The following is an 11,535-nucleotide window of genomic DNA, read 5'->3' on the forward strand; positions in this document are numbered from 1 at the left end:
ATACAGCAGCTAGTATGTAGGGACAAAGAGAACTATTACAATAGTTATTGTATAGAAACAGAAGAGGACAACAAAAAGGGAAGAACAAGGGCCCTATTCCAAAAGATTAGAGAAATGAAAGGGAAATTTAAACCAAGAGTAGGGATGTTGAATAATCAGCGGGAACACACTGACTGACCAAAATGAAATAAAAGGAAGATGGAAGCAACACACTGAAGAACTCTATAAAAGAGACGCCAGGACAACAGATTCATTCATGGAGGAACCATATGATGAAGAACCAGAAATTTTAGAACGTGAGGTAAAAGCTGCTCTTAAAATACTTGGAAGAAACAAATCACCAGGAATAGCTGGCATATCAATAGAGCTGCTACTAGCTGCTGAGACTGAATCTGTCCAAATTTTGACAAAAATCTGTCAAGAAATATGGAAAACTAAACAATCGCCCACAGACTGGAAGTGTTCAATATACATCCCAATTCCAAAGAAAGGGGATCCCAGGGAATGCAATAATTATTGAAATATTGCCTTAATATCCCATGCAAGTAATGTTCAAGATTCTACAACAAAGGCTGTTACCATATATGGAGTGAGAAATGCCAGACGTCAAGCTGGATTTAGAAAGGGAAGAGGCACCAGAGATCATATCGCAAACATACGTTGGATAATGGAACGGAGCAAGGAATTTCAGAAGAAAATCACTCTGTGCTTTATAGATTACAGCAAAGCCTTTGGCTGTGTAGATCATGAAAAACTATGGAATGCTTTAAAAGAAATGGGGGTACCACAGCATCTGATTGTCCTGATGTGCAACTTATACTCTGGACAAGAGGCTACTGTAAGGACAGAATATGGAGAAACTGACTGGTTCCCAATCGGAAAGGGTGTGAGACGGGTGTATTTTATACGCCCAACATATCATATAGAAAGGAAGATTAGACCAAGATGAAGGAGGTGTGAAAACTGGAGGGAGAAATATCAATAATTTAAGATATGCAGATGATACCATACTAGCAGAAACCAGTAATGATTTGAAACAAATGCTGATGAAAGTTAAAGAGAATTTTTGAAGGGATATTTACTGAGACCTTTTGTGAATGGCATAGAAAGTACTGGCAGGCCCCTTGGCATTCTCAGGCACATGTCCTTTCCTTGGATGTGGGTGTGCCAACTTTTCAACTCACCTCTGCTCTTGTGCCTTTAACAGCAGTTGGAGAGCTAGTCAGTTGCACTGAAGATAGCTTAAATGACTTTTCCACAGAATTTGAGACCCCCCACCAGATCTTGCATGAAAACGAAGAGAATATTAAGGCCACTTCGAGACTGTCACTATTGTCAGGTGGGATTCAAAGAACATACCTGCAAATTCAGAATGCGTAATGAAAGTTGACTTGGAGCTATTGTACAACAAATACACTTCTAAACCCCCCCCAGACTTTTTGCAATAAGGAAAGTGACAGGAAAATGCACTAGCAACCTAAGAAAACCATCCAGATGACGCAGTACAAGAAACTGAAGGAAATGGAAGATACCTTATGGAAGTGACTCTTCACATACTGAGATCATTGTCAGGATGAAAGCAGCGAAACTACACACCACGTCACCTCCCTAAAGGTCTTCCTGTAGATGATGGATCAAGTCATAGACCATGTAGGAAAGGAGGAATGATGCCTTTGGAAATGATGAGCAAGATGAGGAGTCTAATGAAAAAGCTGCCAAAGTTAGTGAGGAGGAGGGTCCAGATGAGGAGGAGGGTGCAGATGAAGAGCAGAGTTCTAGATAAGAATGAGAACAGAGTGGTACCAGGGTTTGTAACCCTCAAGAAATTCAACGAGTCCTTGGGTTTTGAGACTTGGGAGGGAATGTTGAAAAGGATCAAACCCAGGGAGGTAAACTCTGCATTACCACGCTGTACAACTGTGTGTGTGTCAGACAGCGAGAGAGGTCACAAGTCACATCCATACCATACATTTGAAGCACATGGCTTCAGAATCCTGGGAACTGTAGTTTGTTATGGGTGTTAGGAATTGTAGCTGGGGGTACAGTCCCCAGGATTCTTTGGGGGAAGCCATGTGCTTTAAATGTATGGTCTGGATGAGACCAGAGAGAGAGATTTATTTACAGGACAGTGCATCGAAGAAGTACACCTGGCACTCAGCCCCAACTAGTGATGGCTTATAATTGACCTGTGGCGCTGATCCTGTCTTAATTTCCCCGTGTATCCCTGCTGATATTGCTGGAAACCGCTTAGACTTTTTATATGCTAAGCGATACATTGATTAAATAAAAACAAATAGACAAAATCTGCCCAACGTTAGTTGTATCCCAACTGGAGAGCAAGGGGAAGCCGGCTCTTGGTTTTTAAAGCAGTGTAACTCTCAGAAAGGAGAGCATGGAGATTAACATTATCAACTCCTACAGTTTTGCGGATCCAGCTGCTGTTAAAGGCACAGGAGCAGTGTCCCGTTACAACAAACACACACGGGCAACCCTGCCGTGGGGAAGAGCCCTCTGAGGAATCAGCCTGGACTGCTTGGGATGACTCCGCTTTATTGCAGACCCGACGGGGCCAGACGGTGGTTGGAGTGCTCCTCCTCAGATAACTCTTCTTTCGGGTGCTTCTTCCAGCCACCCCGCTCCGCGGTTTTAAAGCCGGGCCGCCGCCGCCGCCCCCCCCTTCCACCTCTTCCATGCAGACACCCCTGAGTACGAGCCCCGCCAGCAACCGCTCCACCCAGACGTAAACTTTTTGGAAGCAGCCAGCGGGCAGGAAGGAAATAGGTGTTAACCCTTCCGCAGCCACGCCCGGCTAAGGGCTGCCGCCTAGGAATCAACCCAGCCAAGGAGACAAGCGGGTGCCGCGCAGAAGCGCTTGTCTTTCCCTGGCTGGTGCTTTGCAAGGTTCGTCAAGAGTTAAAGTGAACGAGAGCAGCTTAAGTCTCCTCTGTAGGGAAAGGGGAGGGGACAGCCAAATAATAATAGGAAACTCGAAGGGGTGGGAACCACTTTGCAAAAAGGAAGCTTTTTTGAATGACCTAGGGAGGCAGCCCCGGCTTTTGTTATGCAAGTGGAGCAGCGTATGGAAGAGGCGCGATGCGAAGCGCAGGCGATGCAGCCGCCTCCGGAGAGACCAGTGCCCTTCCTGAGCGAGGTAAGAGTCGGGCTAGGTTCTCGCGGGCGTGGGATGGCAGCGAAAGGATGACGGGGTGGCCAGGGAGGATTTGGACTGAAGTCCACTTGGCGCATGGTTGTACTCTTAAGTAAGGTGCTCTGGAATTTAGACGGACGCTTTGGTGTGTGTGTGTGTGTAAATGTGGTAAGAACGTGTTTGCAAATGCTTGCAAGTACACTTGGCTGGGAGCTGCTGCTGTGGTGGTGGTGGTGGTGATGATGATTAATTTCACCCAAAGGTCCCAAGGTGGGTTGCAACAATTTCTAAATGCAACATTAACAACAACCTGTGAGCTCCCTGTTGAGTGTGCACGCTCGCTGGCAAACTGAGCTTTGCATCCTTCTAATGTGGGAAATGGACGGGACTTAAGGGATCACTTGTGAAACTGGCTCTGCCTTTTCAAACACACATGCCATGCAATCCTATGCATGTTTACTTGGAAGTAAGTCCCATTGTGTTCAGCAGGGCTTACGTCTAGGAAAGTGCACAGGATTGCAGCCTTCCGCCCTCTGCTTGGCATTGGCCTACCAAATTACATGGGAAACGGCTTTGGGGAGGAATGTGGCCTGGATCTGTTTGCTGGGAGTAAGCCAGGAAAACTCAGCCTCCCACCAGGAATCGGTGGGGGCAGAAAGTTGCTCAGGAATAAGCTGTGTTAATCAGGAGCAGCAAACTCCCCTGGAATGCTGTGGTATATAGTGGGTGTACACACTTGGCAGCCTCATCTCTTGACTTTCTCCATACTTACTGCCCAGCAACTGAATATGCAAAATACCTCTGGTCTGGTCTGCCAGGACTCTTCTTATGTTCCTCTGCTGAGAAGCATGCAAGCTTTCCAGGCAGACCTTTCGCATCTGAGCTCTGTGTAATGATTAGAAAGCTTGCCCAATGTGCTTGGTGTCAAGTTAAAAAGTAAAGGTAAAGGTGTCCCCGCACTTGTAGTGCGAGTCATTTCCGACTCTTAGGGTGACATCTTGGCAGACTGTATATATGGGGTGGGATTGCCAGTTCCTTCCCCGGCCTTTCTTTACCCCCCAGCATATGCCAGGTACTCATTTTACCGACCACGGATGGATGGAAGGCTGAGTGGACCTCGACCCCTTTTACCGGAGATTCGACTTCCTCCTTTCATTGGAATCGAACTCTGGCTGTGAGCAGAGTTAAGGATGACAGAATCCAAGAAGGAGGCAGTGACTGGATAGTTCAGTGGCACTGGGGCACTTTTTGGACCAAAGTTTCAGTAGTATGAATCTAAGTCAGGCTTGGAACCCAAGTGGACCATCACCTCCGAAGTACTTCGGGGTATTCTGTATGTAATGGGGGGTGTTCCTTTTAAAAAACATTTTCTTCCTTTTTTTGAGGAATTAGAGGTAGGCAAAACATGAGAATGAATGTTGAAGGAATAGAACTAATACATTTATTGGAGGATCCAACAAATGGAAGCTTTGTTATCCTCAGAGTTTAAAAACTTGCCACATATGGGGACAGGAGCAATTTTTACCCAGTTCATTTTGGCTGATGTCCTTGGTTTCTTTTTTTCCTTTTGGTATGTGGGATCATCTAGCTTGCTTAAATGCTTTTGCCAATCCAAAGCTCTGTCAAAAGTCCTTCATGGTCTTTTTGGCTCTCACCTTCAATCGTATGGGCTAATGATCTATTAAAAGGGTTTGACTCAGAAAGATCACTTTATAGTCAACTAGACCTGATGCTCTTCAGGGCTCTTTCTGTTATATAGTGTTCATGTCCCTATACAGATGCTTGCTATAAATGTGGGAAGTGGGGACATTCCAGTTGTGCTCACTATCATAGTTCCCAACTTTCCCAGCCTGAGCAGAGTGCAAACATGGATGGGCTATGTGCACATAAGTGCACTCTACTTGCTTAGGAACTCTACAGAAGGCAGCTACACCCGATTGTGCATACAATTAGTATGCGCATAGGTTTGGTTTAGAACTTAAGCAGAATGTTTAGGGTTTGAAAAAGATACAGAAGGTACAATCCCCTCTCCTCCTTGCATGCGCTCACTCACTATTTGTACAGGGCTTATGTAAGAGCCCAGTTCTCTTAAATTCTTGAAGTGGTAAGCGGCTGTAACACAGCCGAAGCTCTGCTCACGGCTGGAGTTCGATTCCAAAGAAAGGAGGAAGTCGAATCTCCGGTAAAAGGGGTCGAGGTCCACTCAGCCTTCCATCCATCCGTGGTCGGTAAAATGAGTACCCAGCATATGCTGGGGGGTAAAGAAAGGCCGGGGAAGGAACTGGCAATCCCACCCCACATATATGGTCTGCCTAGTAAACGTCGCAAGACGTAAGTGCGACGACACCTTTCCCTTTTTTTACAACCATGCCAGTGTGCTATAGTGGTGGATAATTGATGGTTTTGGAGGTGAAGATCCACTTGGGTTCCAAGCCTGACCCAACTTTTGAAACGTTGCCCCAAAAAGTGTTCAAGTTTAAATGATGCAGTGCCTGTAGAATGGTTTCAATAAACACAGAACTGAAGGTCTGATCACTTTGCAGTCATTGATTCCAGGCTTAATGATAAGGCTTTGTGTGTGTGTGTGTGGGGGGGGGGCACTTAAGCTCTATGTGTGAACTGGCCCTCTGTTATGAAGCTCACTGTGTTGGAAAGTGAGTATAGTTCAGCTTTGAATGGATGGTACGAAATGAATAGAACAAGCTTCACTTTCCCCTTCCCTGATTAGCTTATAGGGCATTCCTATGCTAATTCAATTGTAGATTGCAAATCCTGCACACATACAAGTTAGGCTACTTAAATCAATGGGACAGGAATCTCCAAGCTGCCTGCAGGAGGGTAGCCAAAGGCCATTCTGTTCTCTTTCTCCCACTCCCAATTAGAAATGTTCAGGAGGCTTTCCTCTTCTCTCTTAATTTTGTTCTAGCTTTACTGATATTTGTTTTTGCTGACATATTTGCTCCAGTTCTTATTGGTGATAGAGGGCAACTTCCCCATTTTTACTAGTTAACACCAGGGATGAGGAACCGGGTGGTCCTCCAGATGTTGCTGGACTACAGCTCCCATCAGCCCTGACCCTTGGCCAAGCTGGCTGGGGCTGGAACATAGGAAGCTACCTTATCCTGTGTCAGACCCCTGGTCTATCTAGCCAATATTGCCTACACCGACTGGCCGTGGCTCTCCAGGGTTTCAGACAAGGGTATTTTCCAGCCCTACCTGGAGATGCTGGGGGTTGAACCTGGGACCTTTGCATGCAAAGCAGATATTCTATCCCTGAGTGATAGCTTTTTCCAATGACTGCTGAAAGTTAACAGTCTTCTGGAAGGCAACAGGTTCCCTGCTCCTGAATTACATCTTCCTTTAAACCTTTTCTACCAACCTGTTCTCATGGACATTTATAACTTTTGGCATATACAGAACCGACAAAAGCTATTTTCTTTCTACAACTTGAGGCATCTAACTAAGGTAGAGCATTAAGAACCCAAGATGGCTAGGCTGCAATTCTTAGCATGCTTAGTTGGGAGTAAGCCTCATTGATCTCAATAGGACTTACTTCTGAGTAGACATGTGTAGGACTGCACTATAAGGCTGTACACTGAACTTTCTGTGGAACTATATGGGAACCTTTTGCAGCAGATAAAATGTAGAAATCCTGTGCAATTCCCATTTTCTGCCATTTACTTATTTCAAAAGTCAGGTTTGCTGTCTCTAGCATTCCCCCCCCCCCAAATTAGGTCAACAGGCTGTTTTTTAATTAGTTCAGTCACGTAGTGTTGAGCCTTTTAAGCAAGGACAGAAGGTTTAATTTTGCTGCTGTGATTGATTGCAAACTCTATAATTTGGTTTTTACTGCAGAAATCTCATTATCTTTTATGAAAAATGAGAGTGAGTTTCTCTAGACTTCATGGTTATAAGCATAAACCATTAATGTATGATGGCAACATGTGCCAAAGGCTCTGAAATTATATGAGGTTGGGGTGGTTTGTCCTACGCATTACCTTCCCCTTTGCTACTGTGGCGTTAAAACATAACACCTAACCTAATATAGGTATCAATGTTTCATATGAGTTGTTCTTACTGCTGCTGATGCTGGATGAGGTTTATTTAACCAAAAACAATCTGAATAATATACATCATTGACTTTTGACTTGCAATAACCTAAAACAGTTTATTTTAAACTAATTCTGTTTTTGCCTGTGTCTCCTGCTTTTCAGGACTGTGGTTTCTGAGGTTACCCAGAAGGTGCTAGACATCGGAGCAGCAGACATTTGGACATTGCAATCAGGGCAGCTGGTGAAATTTCTGCTCCACAGCACCTCTTGGCAGCTGTCTGGAGAACTGCGATCCAGGCTGGAACCATGGACTCTACCACAGGGTCCCATATGAAGGTCTATAGTGATTATGTCAACTATGGAATCATCATTGAGCATTACAACTTCACAGGGAAGCTAAATGAGAAAGTGGACACTGGGATCAAAGTATCTTCAGTGGTCTTTATCATCATTTGCTGCTTCATCATCCTAGAGAACATATTTGTCCTTCTGACTATCTGGAAAACCAAGAAGTTCCACAGGCCTATGTACTACTTCATTGGTAACTTGGCACTCTCTGATTTGCTAGCTGGGGTAGCTTATGTTGCCAACCTCTTATTATCTGGACACAAGACCTACACCCTCACCCCTGCCCAGTGGTTTCTTAGAGAAGGGAGCATGTTTGTGGCATTGTCTGCTTCAGTGTTCAGCCTCCTGGCCATTGCCATTGAGAGATACATTACAATGCTTAAGATGAAACTCCATAATGGCAGCAACAGTTCCCGTTCTTTCCTGTTGATCAGTGCCTGCTGGGTCATCTCTGTGATACTAGGAGGTCTCCCAATTATGGGCTGGAACTGCATCAAACTCCTACCAAGCTGTTCCACTGTACTGCCCCTCTACCATAAGCATTATATCCTGTTCTGCACCACAGTGTTCACTGGCCTCTTGTTGTCTATAGTAGTTCTTTACTGCAGGATCTACATCTTGGTAAGGACAAGGAGCCGTAGGCTGACTTTTCGAAAGAATGCTGCCAAAGCCACCAGGAGTTCCGAGAAGTCTCTGGCTCTGCTCAAGACAGTGATCATTGTTTTAAGTGTATTCATTGTCTGCTGGTCTCCTTTGTTTATCCTTCTCTTGCTGGATGTGAGATGCAAAGTCAGGTCTTGCCCAGTCCTCCTCAAAGCTGAATATTTCTTAGTACTGGCAGTTCTCAACTCGGCTACAAATCCCATCATCTATACGCTAACCAACAAGGAGATGCGGAGGGCCTTTGTCAAGATTATGTCATGCTGTAAGTGCCCCACCACAGACTCTGGAACCAAATTCAAGAGGCCAATCATTGGGGGAATTGAGTTCAGTCGAAGCAGGTCTGACAATTCCTCCCATCCGCAGAAAGATGAGGGCGACTCTCCAGAGACTGTTGTGTCTTCGGGTAATGTCACCTCCTCATCTTAGGAGCTTTCATGAGGAGGAGGCATGAGCCCGCCGAAGGCTGACACATGGAATGGTTCTGCTCACTTGTCTCCAGCCAAGAAGAGAGAAAGGATATGTGAGAAGAGATAGGTCTGAAGGGGAAAGTGGGGGCACTTAACTAGGGGTGAAGTGGATGGCTTCCACTTGAAAACATTCACTCCCTGGAAGCTTGTTGTGTGGTGTCAGGTTTGCACCAAGGCCACTTAAGGTTGTTGAAAGTGTTTATGTCCTACATAACTCTGAAGACTGAAACCTTGGTAAAGCAACGCCTGTTGAATGAGAGTGTGAGTAGGGGTGTGGGTGGGCAGAGGGAAAAGGTATAGTCAAATATTCTTTTCCTCTCAAGAAAAATGTGAACCCATGAAACAAAGATCATGCTGTTTTTGAATTACCACCCTCCCCTCCTTACTGAGCAGCAAGGGCAGCAAATGTGTCAGCAGATTCTTTCTGGGTAAATGTAAAGAGAATCTAAGGGTTTTGCCTCAACATATTGGCCAAGGTGCAAGTGACACTCTGGCACTTGACTTTCATCTGAAAGTCGGTGGGAACTGGAACACTGAAGACTGCAGTGGGTTAGTCTGAAGAACACAGCCGCCCACCATGTGCTGTAGCTGAATCTCCCTGCATTCAATGGGACTGCACTTGAGTTAGGTTGGGGCTGTTTGGAACTGAGGAAATGTCATCTGAACCTTGGAACTGGATTTGATAAATGAGCTACTCAATAACAAAGTACATTTATTATTGGCAATTTCTATAGTGCCTCAGTATATGAAGTGCTATACAACAACTATTGTCTCATTTATCCTCACCATAATACTATCATAGCTTAGTCTGAGAGATGACTTTTAGGGGCATTTGAAGCATTTAAAGTTGGATAAGGTTTGTCTTCTCTACAAGGCAATGGTCTACATTCCACTGGATCACGCTCCAGATCTTTTTATATCCCAGAACATTCATGATTTTGACAGGTGTTTATCATTTTTCAATGTCCACAGAAAGTATTTGTGTTTAATTGAATGTAATTTGTTACAGCATCAACTGTTAGTGTGTGTGTGTGTGTATATATTCTAACCCGAATTCATCGGGTTGAATGTGTATAATGCTAACAAGCATAGTGGCTGTCGTCTTCAATTTTATCAAGACTTTGGACCCTACCTTTAATCTCAGCCTGCAATGTGGGACCCAGTTTTAATTATTTTGTGCATGTCTCAGTCTTTTTTCTTTTTTCCTTAGGAGTGACTAGTTGCAAAAATGAGGATAGCAGGACTACTTCAGTCCAGTTGTAGGAGAGAAAATTTCAGCAGATTAAACTTGCCATGAAAGTGCGGGGAAGAGAGACCCAAAATATTAGCACAAAATTACTCCCCAACTGTTAAAGTCACAGGAACTTTCATCCTCCTTTGGGGAGGAGCCATAATTGAGTTGTAGAGCACATGTTTTTTATGCAGGATATTCCAAACCTAAACATTGAAAAGAAGTTAACAGTAAGGTCTCCATTAGCATGAGCCACATGTGGTCCCTGATCCACCAGTTGAAGACTAGTGACCTAGAGCATTACTGTGGTAATGTATTGGACAGCTGATTCATGTACAAATATTGGTTGAATTTATAAGTGGGGTTTTTATAAGACTGTTGGCCTTCTAGTATTTCTAGTGCAATTTTTTTAAAAAATATTTAAAATGTTTCTGACTGGTTGTACAATTTGCACATAGCTTCATTGACCTCTAAACATTAATAAACTGGGGGTTTTCTACGAGTTCTTCTGTGGCTATTCCTTCTGTCCTTTTTCTTTCATACCTATAGTTATGACCAGCTACCAGCACAATTTATTTTATTTATTTATTTATTAAATTTATATCCCGCCTTATGGCCAAAAGGCCCTCAAGGCGGCTTACAAAAACATGAATATAACACATCATAAAGCATGAATACAATAATGCAATTCTCAAAATTAAATAACAAATAACATTATTAAAAGAAAAGAAAAAACATTTAAATGTGTCACAATAAGAGAACCAAACGCTTTATAAAAAGGCCTAGATAAAAATCTTCAATTTCTCAGCAAATAAGTAGCATTTTTATTTTTAACATATAAATATACACAGTATATAAGTAGCCAAACAATAATAATAAACAACAAACTAATGAGAACATCTCAATAAATATACAATTAAACAATCCCCACACACTTCACAACAGTGTTTAACAAAAATATGCTATAGTCCAAATAACAGCAAAAATGAATCTCCAAAATTAAATCTTGACCCCCCAAAAAACTAAAAAACAACTAACCCCAGTAGTCTATAGACATCCCGAGTAGCAGGTACATACACACACACGGTCTCTGGCCCCTTCAGCAGTTGCTGCTTTTGTAGCTGGAGAGAGACAGGGCCCCACCCTTCCAGGCCAGGTGGAAATCAGCCAGAAATGCAGGGAGCAGGTCTTGCAGAAACTCACACAGGTAGATGGTTTCTGGCCCCTTCAGCAGTTGCTGCTTTTGTAGCTGGAGAGAGACAGGGCCCCACCCTTCCAGGCCAGGTGGAAATCAGCCAGAAATGCAGGGAGCAGGTCTTGCAGAAACTCACACAGGTAGATGGTTTCTGGCCCCTTCAGCAGTTGCTGCTTTTGTAGCTGGAGAGAGACAGGGCCCCACCCTTCCAGGCCAGGTGGAAATCAGCCAGAAATGCAGGGAGCAGGTCTTGCAGAAACTCACACAGGTAGATGGTCTCTGGCCCCTTCAGCAGTTGCTGCTTTTGTAGCTGGAGAGAGACAGGGCCCCACCCTTCCAGGTCAGGTGGAAATCAGCCAGAAATGCAGGGAGCAGGTCTTGCAGAAACATGTGAAAACATTCACATTATTTCTATAGTCAGAAGGGGCAGA

At 44.2% G+C, this 11,535-nt stretch overlaps 1 protein-coding gene across 1 annotated transcript; it reads left to right on the forward strand.

Annotated features, from left to right (window-relative positions):
* The first annotated feature begins 2,495 nt into the window (after positions 1 to 2,495).
* S1PR1 (sphingosine-1-phosphate receptor 1) lies at positions 2,496 to 10,411 on the forward strand. The gene is made up of 2 exons (XM_061633851.1): positions 2,496 to 3,151; positions 7,363 to 10,411. Exon 2 carries the CDS (start codon positions 7,507 to 7,509, stop codon positions 8,635 to 8,637), a length of 1,131 nt encoding a protein of 376 aa, XP_061489835.1. The 5' UTR covers positions 2,496 to 3,151; positions 7,363 to 7,506; the 3' UTR covers positions 8,638 to 10,411.
* The last annotated feature ends 1,124 nt before the right edge of the window (positions 10,412 to 11,535 follow it).

The sequence above is a fragment of the Rhineura floridana genome, chromosome 6, assembly GCF_030035675.1.
Source record: "Rhineura floridana isolate rRhiFlo1 chromosome 6, rRhiFlo1.hap2, whole genome shotgun sequence".
Lineage (NCBI taxonomy): Eukaryota > Metazoa > Chordata > Lepidosauria > Squamata > Rhineuridae > Rhineura > Rhineura floridana.

Excerpts from the sequence above, each read along its gene's own strand:
- S1PR1 (XM_061633851.1), top strand. The coding sequence starts at position 7,507 with ATGGACTCTACCACAGGGTCCCATATGAAGGTCTATAGTGATTATGTC.